The 18528-nt window shown below is 37.5% G+C and overlaps 1 protein-coding gene across 1 annotated transcript in view; it reads right to left on the bottom strand.

Annotated features, from left to right (window-relative positions):
- Ammecr1 (AMMECR nuclear protein 1) overlaps window positions 1–15911 on the bottom strand; it is a 179208-nt gene extending 163297 nt beyond the window's left edge. The window contains exon 1 of the mRNA XM_055604997.1: window positions 15438–15911. Within this exon, the coding sequence (XP_055460972.1) occupies window positions 15438–15895 (458 nt within the window). The 5' untranslated portion in view covers window positions 15896–15911. The remainder of the gene's footprint in view (window positions 1–15437) is intronic.
- Window positions 15912–18528: the final 2617 nt, after the last annotated feature.

Genomic DNA, 18528 nt, shown 5'->3' with positions numbered 1-18528 from the left:
AGATATCATTCCAAAGTATGTTTATGTCTGTATGTATCAATTTCCTTATCCATTTTATCAGTACATACCTGTCATTATATTGATTACTTTTGATAATGTAACAACATAAACATGCTGATAAAAAACTACTGTTGTTTTTTCTCTTCAAATGTATACCTGAAAGTGCTTTAGCTGGATTATATGGAAGTTCTCTATTTATGAATCTCCATATACTACTTCCCATGATTGTAAGAATTAAAATACATTAACTCCAAAGATTAAGTAAGAGCTCCTTTCATCCGACATTTGTTATGTTATCTCTTTATTATGGCAGCCAGCTTAGTAGGTATGAGGTGACATATATTTTAATAGTTCTGATTTGCATTTTCTTGACATTTAGTGATACTGAGCATCTTTCGTATCCTTGGTGGCTATCTATGTATCTAATTATGAAAAATATCTTTTCTGGCTGAAAGGAATTTGATTTTTCACAAAATGTAGACTATCTAATATATGGCAATAATATAATGAAAAAGTGAGTACATGTTGTCAGCTTTCTATTACATTGCCTTATTATTATTTTTTTCTAAGAAAGGAGTCTCACTGGTCAATAAGTTATCATGTTATATCCAAAGGATGAAAAAGCATAAATGGGCTGGATTTGATGACTCTTGAAGTGGGCAACAGTTGGTCAATCTTTTGTTAGGTGACAAAATACATGAGACCATCAACTTAAACAGAGAAAAGGTTTACTTTTGGCTTATGGTTTGAAAGATTTTCATCAACAGCCATCTGCTTCTGTTGTGTTAGGCCTGTGGCAGCATAGTGTATGATGGTGGAGTGAAGCTACTCACCTGATGGCAGCCAGGAAGCAGAGAAAATACAGCGGATATGGTCCCAACATCCCCTTTTAAGGGTATGTCCCAAATGACCTAATTTCCTCCTCTAAGGATCTATGTCCTAAAGGTTCCACCATATCTTAATATCACCAAGATAAGGAATAAATTGCCTTTGGGAAACATTCCATGTTCTAACAATAACAGCAGTCCTTCAAAATTGGACATTTTCTTTGCATTCTCATGCTTTATTTTTGTGAATTTATAATCTATACTTATAACTATTTATCCTATTATAAAATTTGTATTCTAAATTTTAATTCTTGAAAGCTGTATCTTTGTTTATTTTCTAGCATGTACTGTTTGTCTTCTGCTAAGTATCTAGTACAGGTATGAATACATTCAGGTTAATGCTTGAATCTTAAGGTTTCTACAGTTAGGAAGTCATAATCTAGAATCTAAACTCTTCACTGTTTCCTAATATGCCTATATTCAAGTATCCTTAGTGTCTAAAAGTAGATTTCAGAGGTTTGGCAAACATGAAAGTTTATATAATATAGAACATCTCACTTATTCTCTGCTTTAAGTACAGTCTAGGAAAAAAATTATAAACTTTTTAGAATTGTATTACCACAAATTCAAATTTAATCCCACTAAACAGCACATACACATTTCTTTATATATGCAAATCCATTGTTTGAAACAACAGTTTTAGTCCCTTCCACTCATTACTATACTATATTCCACAAATGGAAGAAACTAAGAAATAACTTTCCATATGATATAAAGGGTTAAGCATTGCAAGAATTCAAGTATAAACTGCATAATGTAGGCGCTACCAGACCTTTAGACATTCAAGAAATTGGGCATTCGTTCTTTAAATCGGTGAAATAATAAAGAGGAATTATGCAGTGGAGGGGGAAAGGGCTATTTCTATATCAAATTTAAGGTGAGACAGACTAGGAGAGAAAATATTCAAATTAACATAGCTATTCTGATACATGAAAGCAGCAGAAGCCATCCTGGGTTGATGAAAAATTATTTAAGCTACCAAATGGTTATAACTCTTCAGGAATGTGAAAAGAAGTTTTAAGATTAAACAACAAATCTTCTGTAAGAACTGGCATGCATGTTGCTATACTGATGTGCAATAAACATGAGTCACGGTTTTAGGAGCAGCCTAGTCAAGACTAGAATGAAGACCCATGGGATCCAAGCCCAGCTTTCCACTTTAATATGGAATTTATTTGTTTTACTGCCATATCCAAAGTGATTCTTTCTTAACTATTACTTCTACCTTATGGTGGTCACCAACAAATAAAATGCAAATTCTTTGAAACCTAGGACAAATAAAGTTAGCTTGTATATATAAACAATAATACCTTATATAAACAACATCACCTCCTCTTCTCCTGGGCTGGGGATGTGGTTCAGTTGGCAGAGTAGTTGCCTATCATGCACTAAGCCCTGGGTTTGATCTCCAGTGCCACATAAACCACTCATGATGGCATATGTCTGATACTCAACAATTGGGAGGTAGAGGCAGAAAAATCAGGAATTCAAGGCCATCCTCCACTCCGTGGGTAGAGGATACCATGGAATATATGAGATTGTCTCAAAAACTCACAATTTAACAGTAGTCAATTTTTGTGTCTTAAATTTATGTCTTAATATAATTAAAAATCAACCATTAGCCAACAGACGGAAAGTTTTGCTTTTTTCTTTCAAGAAGTAATCAGTATTCAATATGAAATAAAGTGCTGTTCTATGGTAATTTAGAAAATGATTCTAAAATTTTTGTTCCAAAATAGTAGTATAGAGCCTTTATGAAGTTTGCTTATATGATTTGTTTCAGGGTTGAAACATTTTAAATAAAGTATGTTAAGAACTACAGTGAGGGGGCTGAAGAGATGGCTCAGCGGTTAAGAGCATTGACTGCTCTTCCAGAGGACCCTGGTTCAATTCCCAGCATCTACATGGCAGTTCACAACTGTCTGGTCTGTAACTTAAATTCCAGTGGATCAGACTCCCTCACACAGACATACATGTAGGCCAAATACCAAATGTACATAAAAATAAATAAATTAAAAAAAAGAACTACAGTGAGCACGTTCATTAGATTAATATGTTTAAACCAATTTAAAAATGATAATATTTAATAATTAATATACAATCCTCTTATAATTGATATAATTCTCACTACATTATAGTAAATAAATTTTGACTATCCAAGTAAAACTGTATTAATTGTAGGAGAAAAAAAAAGTGGTTTGAACTATTTAGTTCTATAATAATTGAGGTGGTTTATTTTTAAAAATGCATAATCTTTGCAGCAAGTCAGTTTTTCCAACTTCACATTTAAGACATGGGGGTCTAAAAGAAAAGGATACTAGACACAGAAAGCACTCAGAGGATGACGTAATGTTTTAACTAACTTATGCTGAAAACCTAGTGATGAATAAAAGCATGCTGTCACTTTGTCTACATAGTGGACTCCTGCCTGCATTATTTCCCAGTCTCTTGTCCAGGCTTCAAGACATTCATGGCATTAAAAGAGCTGCTAAAGCATAATTAACTGAACAAAGGGGATGCTTTATCAAGAAAGAGGGAATTCACAGGACCATTAGAAGCTTAAAATTGTCAACTGGTAGACCATCATTTCTCAATGCCTGAATTACAACTAACAGCTAACAGGTCCCATTTCTTGCTATGTTCTTCGTAACTTCAATCTACCTTTTATTGGTATTCAATGACTACTGTACAATGCTCTTTCTGACATGTTTCTTTGTTTCCCCACCTAGAATACTTTTTCTGTCTATGAGATTCTACCCAGACTGAATTACACTTTGTCTATGAAGCCCTTCTATACCATCCCAAACCACTTCAACCAGTCCAAATTCCTATGAACCTCACTGTCTCTAACATTTATTCAGTGATGGAAGGATGGTAACTTCATTATGACTATAAGTTTTTAAGAACATAAATGCCTTTTTATAGACTCTCATATCCACTCAAAAACCACACTAGCAGTTTCTGCCCACAACAACCATACTGTTTGAATTGAATGTAGTATTACAATTAACTATAACATAAAGAATATACTACTCTAAAATAACACTGGCCATTACATGTTAAGGTTAGAAGAATATTTATTTTTAAAAGTCTATTTTAAAAATGATAATCATGGTGAAAATTCTGCTTTCTAATTTAGAACTGAAAAGCTATCATTAAATGGAAGGAAAAATGTTTCCAAATCCAAATTGACATTTTATAATTCCATGGTAACATTTGAAAATATCTGCATATTCCCACCAACAATAATGATCCTCACATTGGCTGGGGAGCAACAACTGGGGAAATATAAAACCTAGATCCATGGCTTGACCACCTCTATTATTTCACAGGTGCTACTCCCACCTTTAAATGACACTTTTCATTAGAAACAAGTGTGCACAGTATAAAACGCAATCTCATGAAATGCCTTAACATAAAGTTGCTTATAATACATATATGGACTTAAAGGCCCTACTTATAATACCCATTGTGAACTTTATCTTCCAATTTTATCTTCCAATTTTCTACCTCTCTAGAAAGCACATTTTCTTACACAGATTTCTCAGAAACTGTCAAAAATCATTTTCTCCTTTAATGCCTTAGTCCTTGTACCTTTGAAAGTAGGTGAACAAAGGCAAGACTTCTACCTGTCAAAGATATCTCTATATATAATTAACAGATTTATCATAAAACTCTAGAGGACAGAGAGGAGAAAACCAATCTAAATAGAAAACTATAAAGTTGAGTTCTTCTCAAATACAAGTACTGAGAAGTAAGTATAGCAATAAATGATAAGTGTGAAGCCGAATTCATAATTCTAGTAGTATAAAACATTTCTAATAACAATTTGTGGTTATTATATTTTAACCCAGTTTAGTCATAAATATCAGCAAGTTTGGAAAAAATATATTAAACCCTAAATTGAGCTATACTGAAAATAGTCTGTACCTTCTACTTTATGTTTGTTAACTTTAATTTTTAAAGTATTCCCAAAATTTCTATTAAAAAAGACGGAACCACTATCATGTATCACTAGAAAATTAGTACTCTATAATATTTGTTAGAGGAAATATCAATGCTGTTATGAGTTTACTACAATAAAGGGACATGGGGGAAAGAGGGAAGGAAAAGGAAGGAGAGTGGGACTGGAAGAAGATGAGGGAGGGGGCTACAGCTGGGATACAAAGTAAATTAATTGTAAATAATAATAATAATAATAATAATGAAAAATAAAAGAATTTAAGTAGCCAGGCATGTTCATGTCCACAATTTTATCTTGAGAGCCTGAAGTAGGAGGATTTCCATAAATTTGAAGCCTACCCTGGTCTACAGAGAGAGTTCCAGGTCAGGGTGGGATAGAGTAAGACACTTGGTCCGAAAGAAAACAAAAATCAGGCTGGAATGGACAGCTTAGCATGTAAAGCACTTGTTGGTACAAGTGTAAGGACTGGTGTTTGGATCTCTCCCCCAAACCATGTAAATGTGTGTGGTGGCCCACCTGTAATTTCCAACTGTTTGAAAAGCAGAGACAGAAGATCCTTGAAGCACGCTGGCCAGCTAAACTAGCCAGAATTAGGGAACTATAGGTTCAAGTGAGAGATTTTGTCTCAATGAATAAGGTGGAGAACAACCAATAAAAGTTTCGCAACATAGCACTGGCCCCCTACAGAGAGACATATACATGCACACACACAGAGAAATGCATATACACGTATGTGCATGCACACACACAAACACACACACACACACATTTCAAATGAATAATTTTTGCAAAACCAAAAAATAGGCAATTCCTTGCCACAGTAGACAGATTATCAGTCTCATGTATGTAAAATAAAATTAGCAACATTCATATGATTAAAGATAGCTGATACTGTGGGAACATACGTAAATTAGGTAGTTAAGGGTTTTGGGAGAAAACAATGTAGAAGATAGTGGGATGAGTCTTCATGTAGCTGTATTATACAGCTCTACAATCAGAAACTATAGTGCAGGAGTAGGGATGCCCTGCAAAAAATACAAAGAGGGAGGGAGGGATCAAAAAGAAAATTATAGTTGGGTCTATTGTTTAATATTACCTGTCCTAATATCCCTGTTACAAATAACAAGCAGGAGCAAACTAAATAAAAGAAACATCACACATGTCTAGGTAGAGGCTATTACTATATAAATATACAGGCATAAAAATAAGATATGCTGAATACTTAAGAATCTATAACTATGTTTAAGAGCAGTATAAGAAAAAGTAAGTGTAATGATCAGAGGCATTTATAACTAGGGTAGTTATTTGCCTTAAAGCTTTCAAATACTTTTAAAGGCCTCATTCTGATAAAACCATATGGTAATTGTTTTTATGGTCTGTTGAACTTACTCAGAGGACCTACAGTAGGCACTCATATTTGTTTCTGATTAAAATAATTATTTTTTTTTAACAGGAGTGCCATGACCACTGGTTCTGAAGGAGAAACATCTCAGTTCATATACTATAAAACTCTCTCCTTTCCAAAGCTCTCTTCTCCAGACCATGTGTTCAGACTCAGAGGAATCAAAAAGTGTTTGACCCTAAATCCAGGTTACACCACTTACTACAATATATTTTCTACCTCCTTGATTCCCATGAGCCCCCAATTCCTGCCTCCAGCTCTATGTGATTCTCTTTCTGAAGATTAACAATATTCGTGTGGAATGGAGAGAAACAAGTCTGGGGAGTTTGTGGAGTAAAACATAAAACACACCACAAACCACACATCATTTCGTGAATGTCAGAGAACGAGAAGGATCTCACTCCCATTTGTTTTTGAGGGTATTTATTGAACTGAAGACTGCAGAAATAGGTGGACTCTTGAACTGAACTAAAATGTTAACCACTGATTGCTCCAGCACCTACTGCTAATGTCAATAAACATTTTTCTACATTTTTTGTTGTTTTTTTTTTTTTAATGTGGGGATTCATGAAATGGGTTGAAAGCACCACTGTGACATAGAAAGAGGTCAAATGACGTCAAAATATTTGTCTTTAGTGAACAAATGTATACATACCATCATATACTTACCATAAGAAAAGGATGCAAAAAAGCACCCATCATATATAAATACTTACCTCCTAACTGTTGAAAATCAGCAAACATGTAGTATTGCCTTACTATATGAAGATATGCACTGAGATCCAGCTTTTACCAGCTATGAAACTTAATTTGTATCCAAATCACTTATAATTAATAAACTGTGTAGTTATTAGGCTACTATAAGCAATAATGATATCACACAAAAGACACACAGTAATGTGACATTCACGTGAACATACGAGAAAGGCATAGTCTTGTAGAAACCTTAAGCCAACACTACCAATATTATTTTTTATTCCTTCCATTCTTTAAGAATGACACAAATATTCACTAACACCTGAAGGAAAGCATAGAATCTGTTGACACCTCACATATCAAAACCCCAATGGAGGAAAAATACAGTTCTAGAATTCTGCAACATATGCTTACAGACCGCATTAAAATATGTGGTATGGGAAGGCAGACTATAGAGGCTGTTAACTCAGTCTCAACTAGTTTCCATGACTAGAGGACTGGTCAGCATCTTCTGGTAGGATATTGCTTAATACAGTCAACCGTGCTTTCCCAGCATTGCCTGTGGCTTTGGGTCACAGTGTAGATTATGTGTAAAATGAAACACGTAGGGAAAAGGCAAGACTCATCAAGAGTATCACAGACCTTATTCTTTAACTAATATTAGTAGGTCTGGGCTCAAGCAGAACTTTTTACATTGGCTCAAAGCAAAGATAATAAAGCAATATGGCTAATCATGTCAACTGATAACATTCTTTCTCCACTGTTGAGCAAAGCTGCAAAAGACTGCCCTTCATTCAATCTATTTTATCTTTTAAGTTTGAGAGCATAAAACCTAGCATCTAGTACCAACCAACACTTCTAGTCCTTCAAATTTTTCCTCTATTTGAAGTTCTGAAACTATTAAATTCCTTGGGTAATCCTTCATGAGACAAGTTTTCTGAAGGCTGTGTTATGATACATAACTAAGGAAATATTAAGACTCACTGACTGCTTTACAAATTGGCAAGCCTGAAGACTGAACATAAAATATATGTATGTGTGTGTGTGTATGTATGTATGTTAGGGAAATGCAATTTTCTGCTAGTTATTTTTACTAGCAGTACAAAGCTGAATAGTATCATTGTTCTCTGCCCATCTGCACAGTTCAAAGTCACCGTGTGACTGAAGAAGCAGGAGTGATCCCAAGAGACTAACCAAAACATCACAATAGCTCTGTAGCTGCTCTGTGGTTCTGATAATTTAAAAAGAAATGGCTCAGAGGTAAAGGTGCCCGCCAGGCAAGCTTGATGACCCAAGTTCAATTCCCAGAGCCCATGTTAAAAAGGTAGAAGGAGAGAACCAACTCCACAAAACGAAATGACATTTAATAACTGCTAATATGTGGAACTCTACATACCCAAAAATATGATTGGAACATTTGGTTTTCCCTATTTTCTCTGGTGTGCCCTTTCATAGCCTTCAGCCTATAAGCTCTGAATCATGTTCAAAACCTCTCTTCCTTTAATTCTCCTATCCCAGTAACTGGAACTCTGAAGAGTGCACTGTTTCTTAGTTTTGTTTTGTTTAGTCATATGCAGTCACCAAGCTTAACATCCCCTTTCAAAAGCTATCCTATCTTTCTACTTCATCCAAATTCTATAAACCAATGTCTTCTTTCTCCTAAGACACACTCATGAGCAAATTACACAGCCAGTCCAATAGAGTCCTTTAACAAACTTTTCTGAGCACAAGAATAGCAAGGCAATGAGGGAAGCCAAAAAAACAGGTGAGCTGCAATCTTCCCACTCCTACACAAAACCTGGCCCCAGAGAGAAGTGTCTGAAAATGCTGATACCTTCTTCCAATTCTTCATTTTGCAACATTCCCACAATCACAATCTCCCCTTGGTGTCAACTTTCCCACTTTCCAACACTACTTTCCTATTACCACATCATCTTAACTCTAGCTGGTCTTCCTATCTGAAGACTCATCTTCCAATTCCTCTTACACTGTAGAAGACTTTCTTACATACCTGGTCTCTAATATAAGAAATGATCACATAATTCAAAAACTCTTATCCAGACTTCCCTGGGAAATTCCAACACAGAGTATAATTTCATTTAAGTTTTATGAATTAAAGACATCACAGCAAAGCAGAATGGTGTGAAGAATGCTGAGAGTGCAAGTTGCTGACTGAAGACAGCTGCTGGGAATCCCCAAGTACTGTGGAAAGGGTGTGGTGGAAACAGCAACTGGTTTGAGAACACCCAAGAGTTCAAAATTTGTTTGTCATAAAAGCTCTTCACCAGTGATCCCTGTACTGTTTCCATTTTAAAAACCTAACTTAGGTCATCCCTTTCCAGATATATTGTTCGTGATCACTCTTTTATGCCATGCCGTTTTATTTTACCTGTCTTATTAACTGAGCATGTATACATTGTGTTGAAATAATTTTAAGCAACTTTCTTATTTGTATCATTGCTTGAATAATATAGGAAACTTTAAAGGGATGGGACTATTTTTCCATATGCTTAAAACAAACACAGAGACACACACGGTGACACAGACTTTCCAGTTAGCTATTCAACACTTCAACACTAACATATTTTAAGGTTGAGCAAGTTTTAAAGTATGATATATTAAGAAATGTAGAAAACACTCCCACACTTGATACAAAAAAAAATGCCACTTACAGTTGGACCAAACATAATTTTCTTCCACCCAATCAACCATATACTATCACACCATATATCTTGCTTTGAAATTTTTTTCTTTGTACTACATAAGCTTGTGGTTCATTTTTGCTCTTAGCAACAATAACTACAGAAGCTCAACTCTAAATAAGTTTACTGTTGGGAATCTAGTCTTCCCACCTACACAACCACTGGCTTCCCACAGTCTCCAGTGTCTTGTGAGCAACTGCTCAATTACTGAATGTGGAAAAACAGCTTACACACTGAAGGTCCATTCTTGGCAGCCAATGGTTTTTACTGCTAGTCCTCACTTACTTAGCTTAATTGATTCAGAACAGTATTAAAAGAGACATTATTACACAAGTTTGAAAAAGAGACTATTTACAAAATGTAAATGTAAAAGCTCTGGTCATTGTGCTGCTTTAAAACAGGCAAGCATGTGTGACATGGAAAGTACAGAATAATGCCTATTGAAATCCAGGAAACCTGGGAACTCTGACTAATCTCATTACACAAGTTTAGTGTTCCACACATATAGATTCTCAAAAAGCAAATTTATCTATAAAAAGGGGAAACACAACTGACTTAAAAATACAATCCATTGTAGCAAAAGGGTTGTGTGTCTACGACACAGCTTCACTTTCAGAAAGTGTACAATTTTTAAAGGAGAGAAATATACTTAGAAAAGCATATATATCTATGCTTATATATGTGCTAACAACGTACCTTTTACATTTTATGATTTTTCTTCCCATCGAACGAAAGATGCTAACAGACACTCCTCCTGGCCTGCTATGAAGTAAATGGAATCTAAACTCAAGCACAATTTATAAGCAAGAAAAAAATATGGACTAGATTATCACTTTTTTCAGCCATATGGGGAAGAATAAAAAATAAACACAGCTCTATATTTTTTAGCTAAATATACTCAGCTGTATATATACCTGTATGATCAGATATAAAAATAGTTTTAATTATTTATTTTTCTACACTTCTGTGTCAATCACTGATGGATTTGTGGCACAAGTAATAAGTGAGAACATACCTGTCTTCTCTATCAGTAAGAAAAGACATTAAGTTGTTCTCCAATGTAAATTAACATTGGTACAAAAAGCCATATTATACCTTCAAAGGTCTCAGTAAATGTCAGAAAAAGATAGTACCATTATGTTAGTATGGATAAGGAAATCTGTCATGGTCCAGTTGGATCATCTGCAGTAGAAAATACACTTTCTCCTTATTTTAGTCACTCTTCATCCAAAAAAAGACAAGAAATGCAAAAGCTTTGTGCTGAAATGCTAATTTACTATCATTTTAACCTGAATTGCATTATCAAATCATCTTTCTTGACAGGTCAATAAGCAGGATTACTACTACTCTGGTGGAACACAGTGCCTACAGCTCTAACACAACCCCCCTCCACCCAAGCATGTTGAAAATGGTACTTTTACCAGAGTTACAAGAGTTAATGCTCAGTCCTCTGACTTGAGCTTTATAAGCAAGATATGCATGTCCAAGAGTGGAGTAGAAAAAATATATATCCTGTTCCTTGCAACAGAAAATCACATTTACTGATATTTAAAAGAAGAAAACCCATGTGCAACTGTCTATACAAAATCTAGTATTACATTAATTTCCCAAGTGGTGAGATAATTAAAAGGTTCAGGATATATAACACATACTACAACATTAAAAACCTAAGACTATACAGTCTCAGCGCTTTAACCAGGACCCTTTTCATATTTCTTTACTAATGAGGGAAATTCTTTAAATAAGTTCTAGCAAACGGAAGTACAAATAAGGGCTTTTTAAAAATCTCATTATATCCCTTTATTTAGGGAGCCAACTGTAAAACTACTTTTCATGAAAACAAGAGAGTCTTTACTAAAACACAAAACAACAACAAAAAATAACCTCACGTAAAGAAATTCCATTTGTGTTGCTTTTTACTCCTAAAATACACCCTTCAACGTGACTCACTTTCTTTTTAAAACCTAAAATCATGTAAAAGTTTCTTAGAGTAATCCCATCCCCAGAATCTGATTCCTGCTCTTGGTTACACTCAGTTTCCCTAGTGTTATGTGAGAAAGATAAGGGAGAGAAAAACAGAATGAGGACCAGTCCAAACTGCCACAGTCACTCAAGCACCCATTCAGGACCCCATTTCTCTCTAGCCCAGTTACTCTGTGTGTGACCCCAGCTACTCTAGCATCAGCATCACCAGGGCGCTTGTTAGAAATGCAAATGTACAGCTCCACCCCAGAGCATGTACATCAAACTCTGGGAATGTGCCCAGCAACTTGCAGTTTTAACAAGCACAACATAAAACTACAATGTATGCTAAAGTTAGAGAACAAGTCTGCCATAAACATTAACGTGTATGAGAAATACCTGGGGAACTTGTTAAAATGCAGATTCTAATTCAGGGGGATTGAGGTGGGCCTTGGGAGCCTACCTTTCTAATAAGCTCCCAGGTGGTGTCTTTTATGGATCACATTGTAAGTATTCACCAAATTAATTGTTTGCCAAAATTACCCAAGATGCTCATAAAATATGGAGTACGTGGCACTACCCCTGATCAAATTAATCCAAATCTCAAAAGAAAAACCTAGAAAATAGCCAGCAGTTCTCCATTCCAACTACACACTAAAAATTACCTGGGGAGTTTTGAATGATTCTGATTCCCAGGTCCCATCCATGATGGACTAAATCAGAATCTCTGGGGCTAGTGTGCAGGTTTCCACATTCTGAATAACTTCCCAGTAAATCCAACGTGCAGCCATGGTTGAAAAGGAATGTTCTGGAGTCTAACTGGTTCCACACCTGCCACAGTGGAACCTTTATAGTAAACAACAGGTTATCCTAATATGGCTTGTGTGAGCTTCCTCACATAGAAGAAATGCTTTGATTGTTGAATAGGAAAATGGACCTAAAATTATGGTTTCCTTGTATCTTGAACCTTATTTCTGGAGAAGAAAATAAAATGTGCTTTCTGCAATGGTTGGGTACTCAAAAGACAAGGGCAACCAAGGCCTATTTGTATCTATGTGACCTTTCATAGATGACCTCTTTCCCAACCCTGAATCACATAAATAATTGAAATTTCTAATGACCTTTTAAAGTGGCAGGGTAACGAATATATCTGCAACTTCTAAATCTATAAAAGTAGGATTCCACCAGTTACAAACATTCTGACAGAGCCTAGGAGGAGATGACAACAATAGGCTTTTTACATATAACAATTTAAAATTGTCAAAAGCATGTCTTCTGGTAGATAGGAAAACAAAAACAGACCTTAAACATGCTGCCCATGATATTATATCCATAAGACAGTGGAGAGAAAAAAAAAAAAACCTAAGCCTATACGATGCCACACTAATAAGCACACAATATCATCAAATACATAAAAAGGAAAAATGTGTGCTGGTTACCACAGTACTGTGAAATAATCAGTTATTTTACTCCTACAATCAGATTTTCTTGACTTTGACATCGTACACTTTAAAAATTAGTTTAAATGAAAATGAGACAGTCCTTCATTTTCAGATTGCTCAGGTTCAATGCCTTCTATAAACTAGCTCATCTATAGAAATGGGACACACTGAAAGCCTACTAACCCTTCATAACTCCAATTCTTTTACTACTATCTCAATATATTCACAGTGGTCAAATGGGTGTCTTATTTATCTGCTTAATAACTTGAGAGGCAGAAATTCAGCAACTAGGATATTAAAAAGGAAACAACCTAAGTATGTGTGGAAAGTAGCCACTGTTTAAAAAATTTTTAAAGCATTTCCTTTATGAACACTGGTCAAGCTCATTTTCCTCTTAACTGTTGTTATAGTCATTTAGTTAACCCAAACTCACTTTAAAATGTGCGAAAATAGCACCTCCTGAAAGTGTGTTTTCATATTCTTTGGAACACTGGAGCGTGAATGCTAAACCAGCCTTTGCCAAACTCATGTAACAGCTCAAGAACTGAACAGGAGTAAATTTTTACAGTCCCATGACTTTACAGAACCAATCTAAGTATCATCCCACGTCTAGCTTTTACTACATCACAGCCTCCCAAGAGAAGGGGGGGGGGGAAGTCACAAATAAATGACTTGAGCTAGTATTTCATAGATTCTTTTTTAACATTTCCATCTTTTTAAAAATAATTTTACTTCTTAATGAAAAAATAAATAGGCCAAATAAAGGTGTGGACTTGGGATTTAAGCTCCTAAAATTAACAGTAGGAAATGTACAAAAGTACTTAATTTACTTGACAGTGTCAACCTGGACACCTTTTCATACATTTCTCATGAAGTGATGCCCGAAAGAGGAAACAAATCTAAAGAAATGCACAGAGCACAGCAGAGTCATACAAAATTAAAGACATTCAAAGAATGAAAGCAAAGAAAACAAACAATACAAATGTACAATTTCCAGGACACTTTATTATAATTTCCACTTTACATATTAATTTAATACTGTAGTAGAGTCAGACTGTTTATAATTATCCAGCAGTAGTTCATTCTTCTAATCTCACAAAATGAAAAGCAGCGAGTTAAAAAGAACATCAATTCAGGTATTTACGCCATGGGAAACAAGGAGCTCTTAGGCAAAAGGGAGGGGGATGATGGTTTTCAGGATGAGTGTACTGAAATTTTTTTCTGTATTTTTCTTGAAGATATGAGTAGTCATAAAAACAATCGTACTTTTTCCCATTCTGCTTTCTTTTGGATTTTACATTCTGTCTAGCATTTAACTCAGAAAGTCAGTTTACACTCAGTTTACACATTTTAAAAGAAAAACCATATGCCCCATCTCCCACACATCCAAATGGACAGAGATTAGAAGTAACCTGGCTTTTAGCTTGTAACAGTGCTGTTTTAAACAATTTCAACCATATACTTGAAGGGTAAAATCATGTAAAGTACAAAAACCAAGAAAATCGTAAAAGTGTCTACACATTTACTGGATTGTTTAACTATTCTTCAAATCATTGAGTTTAACATAGGTTGCTTAAATGTGAAATCCACACAAAAGCGAGTGCACGCTTGGTACAAATTGACAGTGCCTCTTTGGGGAAAACGTTCTTTGGCTGTACTATACCCAGACACTGGAATGAAGAAGGAAGGGGGGAAAATCCCACTCTCAAATGTGAGGAAGCTGGTGGTGCGCTAGCTTCACTAGAAACACATTTTAATGTTATGTTCAGATAAAAATAGGTAGTAAGGCGAAAGGTGTTTTAAGAAACCTCTCCCCTCCCCAAGGAGCTGGGAAACCCGAAGGAAAAGATGGGCAACCTCCCTAGAGGTCGAAAGCTAAGTTCCATCACTAGCAGAATAGAAGTTAGATCACTGCTATTTTTCACCCTGCAATGGGACAGTAGCTCTCCATGTGCAAGGTACGCGGGGCGGGAATACTGACAGGGCTTTCAGGTGGGGTAATGGAGAGCAAAGTGAGGGGAAGTCGGTACCAACAGTGATCCACATCTCCAAAAACGCTGGTGGGGTGGAGGGTGAGGGGTGGAAAGGACCGAAGGAAAGGGTCAAAACTCTTGGAAGTTAGCGCAAAGAGGAAGCGGAGCAGTCTGGAAGCCAGGGGGCCATGTCTGGCAAGCAGTCCCCTGCTCCAAGTGTGGGTTGCTCGCCTCGTGGAGCAGAGGAGCGCTGAGTGCCCCTCGGGTCGGGCGGCTCTGGGGACTGGGGCAACGAGAGGGGCTGAGGAGCACCCGCGAGAGCAGGAGGCGGGAGGACTTGCACTTTGCCTCAACTCTGAGCCCTATCCCGAGCCCGGGGGAAGAGGGCGACGAGGAGCGCGGTACTCACTAGGGCTCGTTGGTGAAGCGGGGGGTCCGGGGCTGCTGGTATCCATACAGGTGACAGTAGAGCACATCGAAGCAAAAGCAGCACATCTCCGCTGACACCACCATCTTCCGGGAGCCCGGGGATGAGGACAAGGAGGACGGCGAGGAGGCGGTGGCGGCGGCCGAAGTAGAAAGTAGGGTTCCCACTCCGCAGCTCAGAGGTGGAGACAGCGAGATGCCCCCGCCGCCGCCGCAGCCCTGGGGGGGAGAGAGGTTACAGCCGCCGCCGCCACCGCCGCCGCTCAGCCCGCCCAGCCCGTTGAGCCGCGTCCCGGCGCCTCCTAGTCCTAGCTCCCCGGCTCGGCACTGGCTCTCCCCGCTGCAGTGGGAGGAGGAGGAGGCGCCACCACCACCGCCCGAGCCTGAGGGGGGCGAACTGGACAGTTTCTGCTTCTTCACCCCACAGCAACCCGCCGCCATCTTGGAACAGTCTCCCTCACGCAGCGCTTCCGACCCATAAGTGAGGCGAGCTGGCGGCGGGGGCGAGCACGCTGCGGCCCCGGCCGCGGGGGCGCGCCGGGGGCTCGCGGGCTACGCGCGCGCGCGGCTCTGCAGCCGGGCTGCCCGGCCCCACTACTGCTCCGACGTGCGCGCGCCCGGGTCTGCGGAGCTTTCGTGGCTTGGCGCTTATGGTGGGTGCTGCCAGACTTGAGCCTCATGGTAGCTGGGCTCCTGGCCGAAGATGGAAAACGGAAGAGTGAAGGGGAAGGAAAAAGACAACAAGACGGGGAGGAGCTAGAGGAAGGAGAGGAGGTGGGCAAGCTCCAAGAGGAAGCATGGAGACAGAAACTAGTGTAGGGGGAAAAAAAGAAGAAAGTCTGAAATAAGCATCCAAGTTCCAAAGCACACCTTGGTGACATCCCATTGCATGTAGTGTTTGTGACTCTCGAGCCCAGTTAGGTGGAACCTGAGCCACCCGGCCTCAAATACACTGGTTCTGAACTGTTGGAGTGTAAGCAAACAGGTGCTCCTTGGAGCCCCACACCTGAGACAGCCACTATAAAAAATGTACAAAGCAGTCTGGGAAGTGGTCTTTAATGCTAACCTAACCAGACACCATGGTTGTTCTGAGAATTTGCTAGCCCAATTCAATCCGTCTGTCTTGTATATCTTCTACTTGTTCCCTCCATCTTCTCCTCGTAGTCCAGGAAGAACATATAAAAGCAAAAATATATAAATAAGTGCCTCACAAACACTTCACAGACTCAAAGATGTTCTTTGTGTTTTCAGACTTGCGGCCATGGACTGTTCTGGGTTGGAACTTGAAAACAAAGTAATTCAAATTGTATCTGTAATGTCCAGACCTTAGAGATAAGTATATAGGTCAAGTACTGTACTTGATTACAAATTAGAAGATTTTGTTCATATATACGAGATAGTTCTTAATTCTCATTCTCAAAACTGCTTGAATGAATGAGGAGGTGTAAGATTGAGTCAGTACCATTCTGAGCACTGAAGAAGAGGCTGTGAAATTACAATAATCAGATGTAAAACTTAATTTAAAAATGGACCTGATAGAAAATAAATGATCTCCATTGTGTCTACATCATGTCAAAATATCCCCCACAAAATGAGGAATCTGTCTGTTTGTATGTACACAGTAGAAGTTTTGGGGTTTTGGTTTTTGGCACCTTTGATTAAAATGTAGTGGACCTTACAAAGAGTTGAGAGCATTTCATTCCACTCAGCAGGAAGAAAAGAGAGGCATATTCACATACTAAACATTGAGCCTCTATGCACATCCTAGTGACCTTGTGCTAAAATCTGAGACATGTGCACAAAATATATATGCTTTCCACTCTCACATTTATAAATTAACTCAGCTATATCTGATCAGAAACATTGCAACTATTTATTAAGCACTTTTTAGGTGTCAGTATTAAAAAATGGTTAAGAAAAGAAAAACGACATTAAACTCTAGTAGAGTAGTGTCAAAGTTAAACAGAAAGGAAAACTTTGTTTTATGGCTGGAAAGATTGGAAAACACTAAAATATATTACCTAGAAAGAAATCCATTCCAAAAAATACTGTATAAAATAGAAAGATCAACTGGGATGGTTAAATCCTATCTACACACACACACACACACACACACACACTTGGGTCATTTGGCACATACCTGTAATCCAAGTCCTCAGAAGACTAAAGCAAGAAAATCACAAATTCAAGGTTAACCCAAGCTATATAGCAAAGACCATGAGTCAAAAAATCAGATGAAGGGAGGGGAAGGTAGAAGAGGAGGAAAGGAGGAGAGAGATTTAATCAACTGCTTTTAAATAAAGGAGGCAAATAATATTGCCAGCTACTATCGGAGTAAAAATATGCCTTCTTTTGTCATGTTGAAAAAGAGAAAACAAAGTGCTTTTAAAAATTAAAAGTACTATTACTGTACTGTGTGTTTTGTTTGCTTATTCTACATATGAGCCTACTTTTAGAAACTGAATCAAGACTATTTGCTTATGTTTTTGTGTACTGAATTGTAATACTGCGTCCCTTAAATAAGAACAACTATTATACTCCAATTAAACAAATTATTTTTAAAAGAAAGAAAAAGAAAATCACACTGGTATGATATAATGACTATGTTATCTAGCTCAGTTATGATGACCATTTCATAATATAAGCACATGTGCTAGGAGACATTAAATTTTGAACCTGAAACAAATACACCATGCTTGTCAGTTATACCTCCATAAAACGAAGGGAGGTAACTAGATCAACTACAATATAAAACAATAGGTGTCAATTTACTCCTCACACGCCCCCAAAATGAGAGCACTTGTGGCATATAAAACCTGAACCATTTATAACATCACACTACAAAGTAGGATACCATGGGTGCTGCTTCTGCTGAGGGAATTTAAGAAAGCAAAATGTAATCTCCTGATTTAGAATCTGGCCAGTAGACAAGAGTCTAACGCCCCTACTCTTGTGAAAATAGCAAGGAATCTTTAATAAGCACCAGTAGACATGTCCTTAGTTCTGCATTTCATCTAAAAGATAAAACACTGTCACAGCTGTCTTACCAGGCTAAGGTACTGACTGAGGCAACG

This window comes from Psammomys obesus, unplaced genomic scaffold (assembly GCF_907164565.1).
Source record: "Psammomys obesus unplaced genomic scaffold, mPsaObe1.curated_primary_1811, whole genome shotgun sequence".
Lineage (NCBI taxonomy): Eukaryota > Metazoa > Chordata > Mammalia > Rodentia > Muridae > Psammomys > Psammomys obesus.
This window is presented reverse-complemented; position numbering and strand designations above follow the sequence as displayed.